The 17,310-nt window shown below is 43.5% G+C and overlaps 1 protein-coding gene across 4 annotated transcripts in view; it reads right to left on the bottom strand.

The window, feature by feature from the left end:
* Positions 1-456: 456 nt before the first annotated feature.
* The window catches only part of LOC115173721 (RNA polymerase II subunit A C-terminal domain phosphatase), a 134,455-nt gene continuing 117,601 nt past the window's right edge, over positions 457-17,310 (bottom strand). For 3 of the 4 annotated variants that reach the window (XM_029732061.1, XM_029732062.1, XM_029732060.1), the window contains one exon: positions 457-1,128. In XM_029732061.1, coding sequence (XP_029587921.1) covers positions 984-1,128 — 145 coding nt within the window. In that variant the 3' untranslated portion in view covers positions 457-983. The remainder of the gene's footprint in view (positions 1,129-17,310) is intronic. The other variant, XM_029732063.1, reaches the window with a different exon arrangement.

Genomic DNA, 17,310 nt, shown 5'->3' on the forward strand with positions numbered 1-17,310 from the left:
GCCCATGTTAAAATGGGCTTTTGGGCACTAGAGTCATCTATGGTCTAGACCAGCTAACCTTTCGAAGTAAAACACATATTAGTTGGTGTTGGAAATGTTGATCAAGACCATTGTTGGAGCCAGGTAGACCGGCACCGCTGATTGGTAGAGCCAGGAGGACCGGCAAATCTCATTGGTGGAGCCAGGATGACTGCCACAGTGCAACTCCTATACTTCCTGCTTTGAGCTTTCAGCCAGGTCAGTCAAAAGATAGACTGCTGATATCTAACGGTGGTATGATGAAGATGATGTTGATATTGCAGTGCATCCTGGGTGTTTGTCTCAGATAGCTCAGTTGACTTTATAAGGTACCAACCAGAGTCATACATACATATCGATCTCTATATATGTCTCTGGTACCAGCGCCAAGGTAGAGAAGAACAGAGGAAAAGATCCAATGGGACACATTCAGGCATCTTAGTCTTTCTGCCGGTAACAACGTTTTAATGATCAACCCCTAAAAAAACAACAGGAAATAGGATCACAGAATGTGACGTCAAGAGTAAAATGTTTAGCTGCAGGCTCTGATTGGCCTAGTTCAAACTCTTTGGCATCATATGACCAATGAATAAAGTTAATTTGTTGAATTTATATAAAAAAGTCTTAATAGAAAAACAAACTCAAGTAAAACATCCTATTTATATTTCACAATAAAACACCACAAATGTGTTTGTCGAAAGTTCCTATATTAACCCTAAAAATGATCTACAACTATATTTACACACCAACGTTTTCCTACTGTACTAACCTAGCGTTTCATTCTGTACAACACATTCACCTCGTTAAAACACAAGCACGCACACAGCGTAGAGACAGAATGATTCTCAGGTACCACGTAGCTGAAAAGCTGCAGGGATAACTCGGGGGAGTGCTTCTGTGAGTCATTGTTCACAAACGTCCAAATCAAACATCCAGTTCATTTGTCCAAATCAAATTCAGCGTTGTCACATGAAGTCGTTAAGCTCCGCATCCAGGGCGGCGGCCATCTCGTCAGCCTCTGAGCTGCTTCCTTCCTCTTCCTCGTTAGAATCCTTGGTGGACTCGTCCGCCGACTCCCCCTCTTCCTCCTCAAGCTTGCGCTTCTGTCCCCTGGAGAAAGAGGGAGAGATTGGTTGATTGATGAGTAAAACCTTATGTCTTGACACTCACATACTGCTATTGTTACAAATGGAATTTTCTACTAATATTCATGAGGTTATATCATGTGTATAGATAATACTGAAGGCATGTCATTTAGCCATTAGCAGAAAGAGCAACACAGCAAAACACAAAGGCAACGATGTTGAGGAAACAAACAGACTTGAAGACTGAACAGTATTGCAGCCATGTGTTGGTCTTCGGTAACTATTGCATGCAAGATCTTATCGCAACAATATTCAGACAGAACAGGGAGTTACTGATGTACCAAACCGCATAGCTCCCTTCCCAACATGAAAAGGATTCATCGCTACATAAATAATTTGCCTTGATCCACATAAGACTGCTCTAACAGTAACACGTCTGATGTAATGAGAGAGTAGGACTCTTCTCTACTCCGCAGCTGGTTTTATTCTACTGGAGCTGTCTAGTTACTGCTGCCGTGGTTCCATTCTCCCCCGGCCGACGCCACTCACAATAGGCTAAGAAAGAAAAAGACAACTGCTAGGAGATGTGAAGCCTCGGTTATGTTAAAAGAACCCAACTGTGCTGTGGTGATGGACAGAGAACAAAGGAGAGAGAGAGAGAGGCCGTAATAGAAAGTCACACATACAGAGCACTCTGTGTGTGTGATACAGGAAGAGAGAAAGAGCACTAGACACTATAGAACACAAAGCTTTTACTATCTCATCCTGGAATATACGAGGTCTGAGGTCATCTGCCTTTGGCCTAAAAAGCAGGAACCCAGACTTCAAAGAAATTGGAAATACAGACATTGCCATCCTACAAGAAACATGGTATAGAGGAGACGGACCCACTGGTTGCCCTCTAGGTTACAGAGAGCTGGTTGTCCCATCCACCAAACTACCAGGTGTGAAACAGGGAAGAGACTCAGGGGGTATGCTAATTTGGTATAGAGCAGACCTAACCCACTCAATTAAATTAGTCAAAACTGGTACATTTGGCTCGAAATTAAGAAGGAAATTATCTCAGAGAAAAATGTCTTCATGTGTGCTACCTATATCACCCAAATAGAATCCCCATACTTTAACGATGACAGCGTCTCCATCCTAGTGGGGGAGAACAAACACTTCCAGGCCCAGGGACATGTACTAGTCTGTGGCGACCTAAATGCCAGAACTGGACAAGAACCTGATACTTCTTCAGCACACAGGGGAACACCAACCTGGAGGTGACAGTATTCCCTCACAAATATGCCCCCATAGACACAACTATGACAAAAACGGGTCACAACTCCTGCAGCTCTGTACATAGTTAATGGCGGGCTCCGAGGAGACTCCTATGGTAGATACACCTATAGCTCATCCACTGGCAGTAGTACTGTCAATTACTTTATCACTGACCTCAACCCAGAGTCTCTCAGTGTTCACAGTCAGCCCACTGACACCACTATCAGATCACAGCAAAATCACAGTCTACTTGAACGAAACAATACTCAACCATGAGCCATCAACGCCAAAGGAACTGCACAACATTAAGAAATGCTATAGACGGAAGGAAAGTAGTGTAGAAACGTACCAAAAAACAATTAGGTAACAACAAATTCAATCTCAACTTCCTGGACAAAACATTTCACTGAAATAGTGGAGATGTAAACTTGGCAGTTGAAAGCCTTAAACAGTATATTTGACCTTTCAGCTTCCCTATCAAATCTAAACATTTCAAGCAGACAACGTAAGAACATTTTAAACAATGACAAATGGGAGAACCTTCCAGAAGGACAACCATCTCTGCATCACTCCACCAATCAGGCCTTTATGGTAGAGCGGCCAGACGGACGCAACTCCTCAGTAAAACGCACATGACAGCACACTTGGAGTTTGCCAAAAGGCACCTAAAGACTCTGACCATGAGAAACAAGATCCTCTGGTCTGTTGAAACCAAGATTGAACTCTTTGGCCTGAATGCCAAGCGTCTTGTCTGGAGGAAACCTGGCACCATCCCTATGGTGAAGCATGGTGGTGGCAGCATCATGCTGTGGGGATGTTTTTCAGAGGCAGGGACACTAGTCAGGATAGAGGAAAAGATGAACAGAGCAAAGTACAGAGAGATCCTTGATAAAAACCTGCTCCAGAGCGCTCAGGACTGCAGACTGGGGGAGAAGGTTCACTTTCCAACAAGACAACGACCCTAAGCACACAGCCAAGACAACGCAGGAGTGGCTTTGGGACAAGTGTCTGAATGTCCTTGAGTGGCTCAGCCAGAGCCCGTACTAGAACCCGATCGAACATCTCTGGAGAGACCTGAAAATAGCTGTGCAGCAACGCTCCTCATCCAACCTGACAGAGCTTGAGAGGATCTGCAGAGAAGAATGGGAGAAACTCCCCAAATACAGGTGTGCCAAGCTTGTAGCATCATACCCAAGACGACAATGCTGTAATCGCTGCCAAAGGTGCTTCAACAAAAGTACTGAATAAAGGGTCTAAATACTTAGGTAAATTTGATATACAGGAAAAGGAGGGCTGAGCACACCCCCATTCTCATCGACAGGGCTGTAGTGGAGCAGGTTGAGAGCTTCAAGTTCCTTGGTGTCCACATCATCAACAAACTAACATGGTCCAAGCACACCAAGACAGTCGTGAAGAGGGCACGACAAAACATATTCCCCCTCAGGAGTCTGAAAATGTGGCATGGGTCCTCAGATCCTCAAAAGGTTCTACAGCTGCACCATCAAGAGCATCCTGACGGTTTGCATCACTGCCTGGTATGGCAACTGTTCAGCCTCTGACCTAAAGGCACTACAGAGGGTAGTGCGTATGGCCCAGTACATCACGGGGGCTAAGCTTCCTGCCATCCAGGACCTCTATACCAGGCGGTGTCAGAGGAAGGCCCGAAAAATTGTCAAAGACTCCACAGCCACCCATGTCATAGATTGTTCTCTCTGCTACCGCACGGCAAGCGGTACCGGAGCACCAAGTCTAGGTCCAAGAGGCTTCCACCCCCAAGCCATAAGACTCCTGAACATCTAATCAAATGGCTACCTGGACTATTTGCATTGCCCCCCCTCCTCTTTTACGCTGCTGCTACTCTGTTATGATCTATGTATAGTTACTTTAATAACTCTACCTATGTGTACATATTACCCGACTAACCGGTGCTCCCGCACATTGACTCTGTACTGGTACCCCCTGTATATAGTCTCACTACTGTTATTTTACTGCTGCTCTTTAACTACTTGTTACTTTTATTTCTTATTCATATTTTTTTAAGTTTATTGTTGGTTAGGGGCTTGTAAGTAAGCATTTCACTGTAAGGTTGTATTTGGCACATGTGACTAATCAAATTTTTATTTATTTATTTACGTTTTTTATTATATATACATTTGCTAAAATGTCTACAAACCTGTTTTTGCTTTGTCATTATGGGGTATTGTGTGTAGATATAGTTTTTTTCTATTTCATACATTTCAGAATAAGTCAGTAATGTAACAACATTTGGAATAAGTCAAGGCACTGTTAATATCAATGAATTGGCGAGGGCACTAGAACAGTCTGAAGCACCCGGCATCACTCTACTAGAACCTAAAGTCAAATGTCTACTGCTTGCTGATGATCTGGTGCTTCTGTTCCCAACCATGGGACGTTCTACAGCAGCACCTAGATCTTCTGCACAGATTCTGTCAGACCTGGGCCCTGAGAGTAAATCTCAGTAAGACAAAAACAATGGTGTTCCAAAAAAGGTCCAGTTCCCAGAAGCACAAATACAAATTCCATCTAGACACCATTGCCCTAGAGCACACAAAAACTATACCTACCTAGGCCTAAACACCAGCACCACAGGTAACTTCCACAAAGCTGTAAACGATCTGAGACAAGGCAAGAAGGGCCTTCTACACCATCAAAAGGAACATAAACTTCGATATCCAAATTAGGATCTGGCTAAAAATACTTGAATCAGTTATAGAACCCATTGCCATTAATGGTTGTAAGGTCTGGGGTACACTCACCAACCAAGAATTCACAAAATGGGACCAACACCAAATTGAGATTCTGCAAAAATGTCCTCCGTGTGGGCATCCCGAGTGCAGCAGTGGTCTAAGGCACTGCATCACAGTGCTAGCTGTGCCACTAGAGATCCTGGTTAGAGTCCAGGCTCTGTCGCAGCCGGCCGCGACCGGGAGACCCATGGGGTGGCGCACAATTGGCCCAGCATCGTCCGGGTTAGGGGAGGGTTTGGCCGGCAGGGATGTTCCTGTCCCATTGCGCACTAGCATCTCCTGTGGAGGGCCAGGCACAATGCACGCTGACACGGTCGCCACGTGTATGGTGTTTCATCTGACACATTGGTGCGGTTGGCTTCCGGATTAAGCGGGCGTTGTGTCAAGAAGCAATGTGGCTTGGCTGGGTTGCGTTTCGGAGGACGCACGGCTCTCGACCTTCGCCTCTCCCGAGTCTGTACGGGAGTTGCAGCGATGGGAAAAGAGTGTAACTACCAATTGGATACAACAAAATTGGGGAGAAAAGGAGTAAATAAATAAATATAAAAAAATAACTTCCCCCGTGTGCTACGTAAAACACCAAATTTTTTACCATTTCGCCGAAAATGACATACCCAAATCTAACTTCCTGTAGCTCAGGTCCTAAAGCAAGGATGTGCATATTCTTGGTACCATTTGAAAGGAAACACTTTGAAGTTTGTGGAAATGTGAAAGGAATGTAGGAGAATATAACACAATAGATCTGGTAAAAGATAATACAAAGGAAAAAAAACGTTACTTTGTATTTTTTTGTACCATCATCTTTGAAATGCAAGAGAAAGGCCATAATGTATTATCCCAGCCCAGGTGCAATATATATTTTGGCCACTAGATGGCAGAAGAGCATATCCAAAGTTTTAGACTGATCCAACAAACCACTGCATTTCTGGTCAACATTTTGTATCAAGACTGCCCAAATGTGCCTAATTTGTTTATTAATAACTTTTCATGTTCAAAATTGTGCACTCTCCTCAAACAATAGCATGGTATTATTTCACTGTAATAGCTGCTGTAAATTGGACCGTGCAGTTAGATTAACAAGAATTTAACCTTTCTGCCAATATCAGATATGTCTGTGTCCTGGGAAATGCTCGTTGCTTACAACCTAATGCTAATCGCATTAGCCTACATTAGCTCAACCATCCCGTGGAAGGGACACTGATCCCAAATAAGTTTTTAAGGAAGCGATTCCCAAACCTTCCATAACAAAGCCATCACCTACAGAGAGATTAACCCAGAGAAGAGTCCCCTAAGCAAGCTGGTTCTGGGGCTCTGAACACAAACACAATTAGACACGACAGAGCCCGAAAGATAAAATTCCAATGTGTCAAGTAATTAACAAAAAAACAAAGCAAACTGGAATGCTATTTGGCCCTGAACAGAGAGTACATACACACAGTGGCAGAATACCTGACCACTGTGACTGACCCAGAAATTAAGGAAAGCTTTGACTATGTACAGAGTGAGCATGGCCTTGCTATTGAGAGAGGCCGCCGTAGGAGACCTGGCTCTCAAGAGAAGACAGGCTATATGTGCACTGCCCACAAAATGAGGTGGAAACTGAGCTGTACTTCCTAACCTCCTGACAAATGTATGACCATACAAGAGAGACATACAGTTGAAGTCAGAAGTTTACATACACCTTAACCAAATACATTTAAACTAAGTTTTTCACAATTCCTGACATTTAATCCTAATAAAAATGTCCTGTATTAGGTCAGTTAGGATCACCACTTTATTTTAAGAACGTGAAATGTCAGAATAATAGTGGAGAGAATGATTTAGTTCAGCTTTTATTTCTTTCATCACATTCCCAGTGGGTCAGAAGTTTACATACACTCAATTAGTATTTGGTAGCATTGCCTTTAAATTGTTTAACTTGGGTCAAATGTTTCAGGTAGCCTTCCACAAGCTTCCCACAATAAGTTGGGTGAATTTTGGCCCATTCCTCCTGACAGAGCTGGTGTAACGGAGTCAGGTTTGTATGTAAACTTCCGACTTCAACTGTATTTACCTCAGATTACACAGACCCAAAGAATTTTAAAACAAATGCAATTTTGATAAACTCCCATATCTATTGTGTGAAATATCAGTGTGAAATCACAGCAGCAATCTTTGTGACCTGTTGCCACAAGAAAAGGGCAACCAGTGAAGAACAAAACACCATTGTAAATACGACCCATATTTCTTTACTTGTTTTTCCTTCTGTAGTTTAACTATTTGCACATCATTATAACTGTACATAACCATAATATAACATTTAAAATGTGTGTATTCCTTTGAAACTTGAGTGTAATGTTTACAGTACATTTATTGTTTATTTCACTTTTGTTTATTATCTATTTCACTTGCTTTGGCAATGTTAACTTATGTTTCCCATGCCAATAAAGCCAGAGTGGGTGGGGTGAAACCAAACAGAGTGCGAGGATACCATGTGTATTCAAGACCGAGGGACTCTCCTCTCTCTGCCCACAGAGATCCCTCCAGGGGGTGAAGGGTTAAACATGCCCCCCTCTCCCCTCCTCCACCCCTCGCTCTGTGGCATCTCCCCTCTCCACCCAGTGACACCTCTTCAGCAGAGGGTTTGTTAGCATGATACTAATGAGGCAGGTAGGGGAATGTGTACAGTAGGATTACACCACACAGACCTCCAGAGAGAGAGAGAAGGTGGCTCTCTCGTTAGTGGTCTTCTGTCAGTTTGTCCCACTAACCCCCACTGCCGTTTGATTTTGTTGTTCACCATAAGCACAAGTGGTGATGCTCATGTTTACGGCAAATCATTTGACCGCACGCCTTGCGGGTTGATATGCATCTTTTCTTTATAATTCATCAAAAGAAGCTGTTACTGGACTGTATTACTTACTCATGGTTGGGTAGGTTACTTTCTAAATGTAATATGTTACAGTTACCATACTTATTACAATCTTGGACAGGTAACTTTTGGATTACTTTCTCATTAAGAGGCATTAGAAGAGGACAAAAAGGATCCATCGAACGCATTTGGTGTGTCATCATAGTGGTCTCTGACTTGTGGTCAGACGGAACACATTTACATTTGTATTTATCCAGCTAAAATACACTTTTACACTTGTTTACATGTACATTCCTTCCTCAATCCCTCCAGTACCCCTGCACATTGGAATAACAGTACTGGCTAGGCTTGGGCGGTATCCAGATTGTCATACCTTCATACAGACCTTGTGCCATACCGGGATATTCTGTAATACCGGCACTGAACACAACGGCCATGGTTTTCCAACCCCACTGACAGTCTAATACGAAGGTTAGCAATGCTAACAAATACATGTAAAATCTCATAGAGAATGCTACCTAAATGCTAACGACGAGCACGTCACAAATATGACCTAAACTATACAAGTAACTCAAAAATACTACTCACAGTTTGAGGTAAGCACGGAAAAAATATTAGCCAGCAAGGCTCTTGATTCAGGAATGAATTCTCTGCTGTTAACAAGCGAATGCTTGATTTTGGAAGAAGCTAACCACTTAGCTAGATAGCTAACTACTAAATTAGCAAAACAAATGTACAACTGCAGAGCATTTAGCACATTTTAGACAGTTAACTTAATAGTCATATCTAGGTGGCAAACATTTAGTTATGAATTCCCTACTGAAATTAGATAATTTGAGTAACTCAAAAGGCTTCGGACTCGTCACTGTGTGTTTGTAAACAAACTCCATGTGAATGGGGACTACCGGAAAGCTTCATAATGAAGAATTATGCGACAGGTGAAATCAAGAATGCAATTTACTTTATCTCCTAACGTATTGCAGAAGTTGACTGCAGGTATTTACTTAAAAAGAAACATCCCCAGGCTTTTTCCAGATTACCATATATACCTTATACCAGGGTTACGGCCCAACTACCCTACAACGAATCAAATCTACAATTAACATTTATCAAATGTATTACATTGTGGTGTTTTCATTGCGAGAGAAACAAAAACATATTTTAGGCCTGTAGAGTAGGCAAATACAAAACGTATCCATAGTCTACTGTACATGCATATAAAAACAACTATTGTACATCTATAATTGACTCTTCTTTCTATATAATTTCAAGGATATATTTCCACAAAGGTTTCTTCATACAATTAATCTTTTACATTATTTATCAAGTGTTGGTGATTATGTTTGCGGCAAATTATTTGACTGTGCGCGCTTGAGGGTTGATATTCTTCTTGCTTTGTGAAAAGAAGCCGTTACTGGTTTCTATTACTTACTACTAATAATCGAATCTACAAATACAATTTATAAAATGTATTACATGCTGATGTTTTAGTAAGGTATAGTAAGGTCATGTGGTGAACAGAGTTTAATGATGTCTAGTATTATAGTTTTATTATTGTCATCTTATCAAAACAGGGCCAACTCAGCAGGCTGTCATCTGAGCAGTAGGGTAATCAAACTGATCCCATCAGTGAAAGCTGGCTGCTGACAGCGAAAAATGTGTGTGCTTATTTGTGTAACCGCTCTACCTTCAGACATTAATAGGCAGACTCAGGGGGGAGTCTGTCTGTCTGTCTGTCTGTGTGTGTGTGTATACAGTGCCGTCAGAAAAAAATCTGACTCCTTCACTTTTTCCACATTTTGTTACGTTACAGCTACGGATGCACGATATCTCGTTGAACATATCGGAATCGGACGATATTAGCTAAAAATGCCAACATCGGTATCGGCCGATGTGTAGTTCAACGCTGATGTGCAATATCGATGCAAAGTGCATACCTAAACTCAGCAAAAAAAGAAACGTGCCTTTTTCAGGACCCTGTCTTTCAAAGATAATTTGTAAAAATCCAAATAACTTCACAGATCTTCATTGTAAAGGGGTTAAACACTGTTTCCCATGCTTGTTCCATGAACCATAAACAATGAATGAACATGCACCTGTGGAACGGTCGTTATGACACTAACAGCTTACAGATGGTAGGCAATTAAGGTAACAGTTATGAAACTTAGGACACTAAAGATGCCTTTCTACTGACTGAAAAACACCAAAAGAAAGATGCCCAGGGTCCCTGCTCATCTGCGTGAACGTGCCTTAGGCATGTTGCAAGGAGGCATAAGGACTGCAGATGTGGCCAGGGCAATAAATTGCAACGTCCATACTGTGAGACGCCTAAGACAGCGCTACAGGGAGACAGGATGGACAGCTGACCGTCCTCGCAGTGGCAGACCACGTGTAACAACACCTGCACAGGATCGGTACATCCGAACATCACACCTGCGGGACAGGTACAGGATGACAACAACAACTGCCCGAGTTATACCAGGAACGCACAATCCCTCCATCAGTGCTCAGACTGTCCACAATAGGCTGAGAGAGGCTGGACTGAGTGCTTGTAGGCCTGTTGTAAGGCAGGTCCTGACCAGACATCACCGGCAACAACGTCGCCTATGGGCACAAACCCACCGTCGCTGGACAAGACAGGACTGGCAAAAAGTGCTCTTCACTGACGAGTCGCGGTTTTGTCTCACCAGGGGTGATGGTCGGATTCGCGTTTACTGTACTTTGTAGTGGGATCGATTTGGAGGTGGAGGGTCTGTCATGGTCTGGGGCGGTGTGTCACAGCATCATTGGACTGAGCTTGTTGTCATTGCAGGTGATCTCAACACTGTGCGTTACAGGGAAGACATCCTCCTCCCTCATGTGGTGCCCTTCCTGCAGGCTCCTCCTCACATGACCCTCCAGCATGACAATGCCACCAGCCATACTGCTCGTGATATCCTGCAAGACAGGAATGTCAGTGTTCTGCCATGGCCAGCGAAGAGCCCGGATCTCAATCCCATTGAGCACGTCTGGGACCTGTTGGATCGGAGGGTGAGGGTAGGGCCATTCCGACCAGAAATGTCTGGGAACTTGCAGGTGCCTTGGCGGAAGAGTGGGGTAACATCTCACAGCAAGAACTGGCAAATCTGGTGCAGTCCATGAGGAGGAGATGCACTGCAGTACTTAATGCAGCGGGTGGCCACACCAGATACTGACTGTTAGTTTTGATTTTGACCCCCCCTTTGTTCAGGGACACATTATTCCATTTCTGTTAGTCACGTCTGTGGAACTTGTTCAATTTATGTCTCAGTTGTTGAATATAGTTATGTTCATACAAATATTTACACGTTAAGTTTGCTGAAAATAAACGCAGTTCACAGTGAGAGGATGTTTTTTTTTCTGCTGAGTTTATATAAACGAAGGTACATGCCATAATGACGCCACGTAAAATTTTGCGCTACACGTGCCACACAGCATTCATAACCTAGCCCACAATGTCTGCTGTGGGGATCGAGCAGTCAACAAGTCGAGCAGTTATTTGAAAGTGTAAGAACATTTCAGCGAGACAACTCAAAAGGCGAAATCCATTAAAGCCAAGATAATGGAATTCATTGACAATCAACCGTTCTGTCGTGGGTGATGTTGGCTTTCGCCGACTGGTCGAGCACCGGTACACACTACCAAGTGCGCTATTTTTCAGATGTTGCCCTACCGGAGTTACACAGTAATAGCATCACTGCTATTAGCTTCAAGACATACATACTATGGAACGTCGTTTGGGTCTTTGCGTGTCAAAAAAGATACAGTAGCACTGTCAAAGCTGTACAAAAAAAGTCTGCAAACAAGCAAACACCGGCCACGAACGATGTGTTTACAATACCGCGTCGGTAATAAAAACATAATTTGTTCGACCGCAACATCTGGGGTAGCTAGCTTTTGCTTGGTACCTAGCTAGCACCAATACAACCAGCCTGAAAACAATGACCAGAAGAAACTGCAGTCATTTTCATTATTCTTAGCAATGATTTAGGAATCCTTGTGAGTAAGTATTAGCTAGGTTGCCACTATCTGTTCGCCTATTGAAATTGAACTTCAGTTCATAAAAATAAATCGCTAGCCAGCTACTTAGCCCTGTTGTCCAAAGCTAACGTTATAAGCAGCCAACTAGCTTCATCTGGCTAGTGAGGCTCGACCGGACTTGGTTATGTGTTGTGAAGCTAGCCACAATAAGGATTAGGCACAATAGCAGAATTTGCGGTTTGCCTTCAAAATAAAAGTATGTCATTGACAATGATGCAAATTAATACAAAGAGTAGAATTATGCCATACTTTTATTTTGAAGGCTAACAGCAAAGTCCACTATTGTGGCTAATCCTTATTGTGGCTAGCTTCGCATAGATGGGTCCGACCACCATTAATCAATTAAGAACTGTCTTATAAATTAGGGTTATTTTAGATGATGATATCTAACTTTAGCTTCTGAAACAGATTGTAGTTTTGCTCTTTTTGGGGAAGAACATTGTTCACATCCATGAGCTAGGTAGCGGTTTTTATGACCAGCACTGTAGGTGCGCGAGACAACTTTACCAGCATCATAGCATACGTATCGATGAATCGTTGTGACATGAAATACAAGTGATAGTTATTGCACATTGGTTACACTATGTAAAAAATGTATGAACGTGTTAAAATATTATGTGACGTGCAGTCATATTCAGGTCCTGATTGGTCAACAAGCTAATCTGACACGTCAAATAGTGTTATCTACTGGTCATTGTTTTATTTTTTGACATGCAAAGACCCAAACGGCGTTCCATAGAAATCCTGGTTGAGAATGAAACGACTGAACAATGAAACAGCACATCAAGTAAGTGAAAGAAATAGGTTTTGATTATGTTTTACTGGTAACTGGGACATATGTAAATGCCAACAAAATAACCTATTGGTCAGTATGGTGTGTGTGTGTGTGTGTAACCTTTATTTAACTTGGCAAGTAAGTTAAGAACAAAATCTTATTTATAATGTCATCCGCTGCGTCCATGTGTGTGTTAACTATTTAACTGCACTAGAACGCTTAAAAGGCTGCTAAAAGTTTAAATATCGGTATAATTTTTTTGGGCAAGGAAAATATCGGATATCAGTAAAATGTCATATCGGTGCATCACTAGTTACAGCCTTAATCTAAAATGGATAAAATAAAATCTTCAATCTACACACAATACCCCATAATTACAAAGCAAAAACAGCTTTATTTACGTAGGTATTCAGACCCTTTGCTATGAGACTTGAAATTGTGCTCAGGTGCATCCTGTTTATATTGTAGAAATATCTCAAAGATGATCAGTCCACCTGTGGTAAATTCAATTGATTGGACATGATTTGGAAAGGCACACACCTGTCTATATAAGGTCCCACAGTTGACAGTGCATGTCAGAGCAAAAACCAAGCCATAAGGTCAAAGGAATTGTCTGAAGAGCTCCGAGACAGGATTGTGTCAAGGGCAGATCTGGGGAAGGGAACCAAAACATTTCTGCAGCATTTAAGGTCCCCAAGAACACAGAGGCCGCCATCATTCTTAAAAATTGAAGAAGTTTGGAACCACCAAGACTCTCCTAGAGCATCAAACTGAGCAATCGGGGGGGGAAGGGCCTTGGTCAGGGAGGTGACCAAGAACCCGATGGTCACTTTGATAGAGCTCTAGAGTTCCTCTGTGGAGATGGGAAAACCTTCCAGAAGGACAACCATCTCTGCAGCACTCCACCAATCAGAACTTTATGGTAGAGTGGCCAGACGGCAGCCACTCCTCAGTAAAAGTCATGACAGCCCGCTTGGAGTTTGCTAAAAGGCACCTAAAGGACTCAGACCATGAGAAACAAGATTCTCTGGTCTGATAAAAAAAATATAAAACAATTTGGCCTGAGTGCCAAGCATCACGTCTGGAGGAACCTGGCACCATCCCTACGGTGAAACATGGTGGCAGCATCATGCTCTGGGGATGTTTTTCAGCAGCAGTGACTGGGAGACTAGTCAGGATCAAGGGAAAGATGAACGGAACAGAGAGATCCTTGATGAAGTCCTGATGGCTCTGGAGCAGGTTTTCAGACTGAGGTTCACCTTCCAACGGGACAACGACCCTAAGCACACAGCGAAGACAACGCAGGAGTGGCTTCGGGACAAGTGTCTGATTGTCCTTGAGTGGCCCAGCCAGAGCCCAGACTTGAGCCCGATCGAACATCTCTGAAGAGACCTGAAAATAGCTGTGCAGCAACACTCCCCATCCAAACTGATAGAGCTTGAGAAGATCTGCAGAGCAGAAGGGGAGAAACTCCCCAAATACAGGTGTGCCAAGCTTGTAGCGTCATACCCAAGACTCGAGACTGTAATCGCTGCCAAAGGTGCTTCAACAAAGTACTGAGTAAAGGGTCTGAATACTTATGTAAATGTGATATTTCATGGTTTAAAAAAATAGAAATTAGCAACATTTTTAGAATAATGCTGTAACCTAACAAAACGAGGAAAAAGTCAAGGTGTCTGAATACTTTCCGAAGCCACTGTGTGTATATCAGCAGGGGGAGTTCCTTTACTGCTCTCCTCTCCACATGACTACCACCCATCTCAGACACAAGCACCATGGCTACTAATCCAACACACACTCACCCTTTCAAACCAACTCCCCATCAATTAAACAACAGGTTTTTAAAAATCAGGAAACTACTTTACGTTTCATTAGACAGTTTAGCATTTTCTACCTACTGTTCATCTTTCTCTCCCTTCCCCAATTCCTCCTCTCCCTTTCCTCCCTATCCCTTTATCATCAGCATCTCAAATTAGCAAGGCGCTCAGGGCTCTGCCCTTAAAGTACTCCTTAACTAGCCCAAACACCGTTGTACCCGCTCTCTAACAACCTGCTGCGTATTGAGTAATGGTGGCTTGGCTATGGTTAAAGCTCCAGTAATCTATTCATCTGAAGGTCTGCACAGAAAGGTCAGGGGCCAAAGTCTAACTCTAGTTCCTCTGAGGATTCAGTCCAGGCAGAGGGAGGGACAGAGCCCATCAGAGTTCAATTCAGTTGAACACAGAGAATAACGCCAGATCTATATCCAAATGTCTCTTTCCGCTGTATTACACAGAGTATATCAATTTAGGGAGAAGACCAATCAGCATGATTCTATTAAAAAGAGACCCCTGGGTTTCTATTCAGATAGAGAGGGTGAGAGAGAGATGGAGGGAAAGGGGGGAGGAGTGGAGAAGGAGAGACAGAGAGAGAGCAGCAAACTCTAGAGCGAGAGGGGGGGCGGGGGAGAAAGAGAAGGGAGAGAAAGGATGGAGGATAGATCTGTTTACTTGTCACTCTTCTGTGTATGTCTGTCCAGTCCCACAACCTGCTCTGCTGCAGCAGGGTTACCTAACTCTCTAAATGGACACTTCCCCATTATTCCTCCCAGGCGCTGCTAGACTCTGTTACAACACGAAGATGATGGAACCCTCTGAAATAGCTCCTTCATTTGCATTTCCTCATTATAACCTCTGAGATCAGCCAATGACAGAGCACCACTAACGTGCTTCTGAACCACTCAGCGAGGGAAGGAAGAGACAGAGCGAGAAACAACACTATACAACTCCTAGAAATCACTACGCAATGTAATAGCAGCACGGCCCAATAGGGACACAAAATGGGTTCCTTACATGTCCTGGAGTTCAACATACAAAGCTTCTGTAATGGACTTGGAGAGACCACAGGACCAGACTGCCAAACGAACACTTCAGTAGAAATAGTTACTGGCTGTTACCATGGTAACTTACAGATTTATTAACAACTCATTCTGCATCGCATGCATCTTTAAATTACCACTGTCAGGTCGAGAAAGCTAACTTTTTAAAAAGTAATCAAAAGCTCAAGTTATCTTTAAAATGAGATTGGTGCATTCATCTAAATGTGATCTAGTGTGCCTGGGTCTGTCCCACATGTCAATAACATTACGGTCTGGTTGATGTAATTAAACAGTCAGAGACCGCTTCACACATGGATGATTCAGAACACAAGACAAACAGCTTTCTCTTTTTACACAAGGCGCATCTCAAATCACTTCCTAATGCTATTATCTGTGAGCTGTGACGAGGCTGTGTGTGCTGTGGTGAGGCGGTGTGTGTCCTGAGGCAGTGTGTGTGCGCGCTGTGACTAATAAGTGTGTGTGTGTGCTGTGATTATGTTCAGGGCATGCATAGAACATGCTCCCCAGCCACCTGCCCTAGTGATGGTGAACTAACAGCCGCGGGCCACACCAGGCCATTCCAGCTCCACACAACTTTATTAGTCTGATGGTAACTGATGTAAATGGCACATACTGATGAGAGAAAACAGGATTGGGAGGATAAAGATGATCTGAAGCGCTCCTGTCTCAGAGCTGTGTACTTTAGTCACACAAGACAGTCCAAGCAACAATAACACAGCCTGAGGATATGACAAGATGAACTGGGCAGGGAAAGGTATTGCAGAAGCTGGCGTTCTGCAGCAGTATTTTAATCACACAACTATAACACAGGCTACAGGGGGTCTGGGAGAGCGAGGTGGGTGGGGGGGGGGGGGGGGACGACGACGACGACATTGCATTGCAGGAAATGCAGCAGTACCCAACCCAGTATCTGGGAGTTAACGTTCCCCACAGATAAGAGCAGGACAGGACAGCCACTAGTTACATTTACGTCATTTAGCAGACGCTCTTATCCAGAGCGACTTACAAATTGGTGCATTCACCTTATGATATCCAGTGGAACAACCACTTTACAATAGTACATCTATATTTTTTGACTGGGCTGAGCGGGAACTGTGCTTCCTCAGAGGTAGGGAGGCGAGCAGGCCAGAGGTGGATGAACGCAGTGCCCTTGTTTGGGTGTAGGGCCTGATCAGAGCCTGAAGGTACGGAGGTGCCGTTCCCCTCACAGCTCCGTAGGCAAGCACCATGGTCTTGTAGCAGAACTGTTAGTTAGTTAGAAGCAGTAACAGCTCTGTGGGAGTCCTGTGTCCTAGGGAGACGCTAAAGGGAAACACCAGCAGAGAAGAACGGGGGAGGGAAGAAGGGAGAAGAGGGAGAGGAGTAGTGCAGTTCACCTGAGGAGAAGAGGTGAGCGCCAAATGCTAATGACCAGGCTAAATAACTCAAAACACATCTATTTTTTTCCTCTCTTGGTGCGTCGGGTCTCTTCAAAGCAAATTCAGGTTATGCAATACAGAGGAAGAGGTGGTGATGATGGGACAGAAGGAGAGGGGTGTGTGTGAGAGAGAATGGAGGGAAGAGAGAGCAACAGAGAGACAGAGAGAAAGAGTAGAAGAAAGTGTGGTGGAAGC

The sequence above is a fragment of the Salmo trutta genome, chromosome 34, assembly GCF_901001165.1.
Source record: "Salmo trutta chromosome 34, fSalTru1.1, whole genome shotgun sequence".
NCBI classification, from domain to species: domain Eukaryota; kingdom Metazoa; phylum Chordata; class Actinopteri; order Salmoniformes; family Salmonidae; genus Salmo; species Salmo trutta.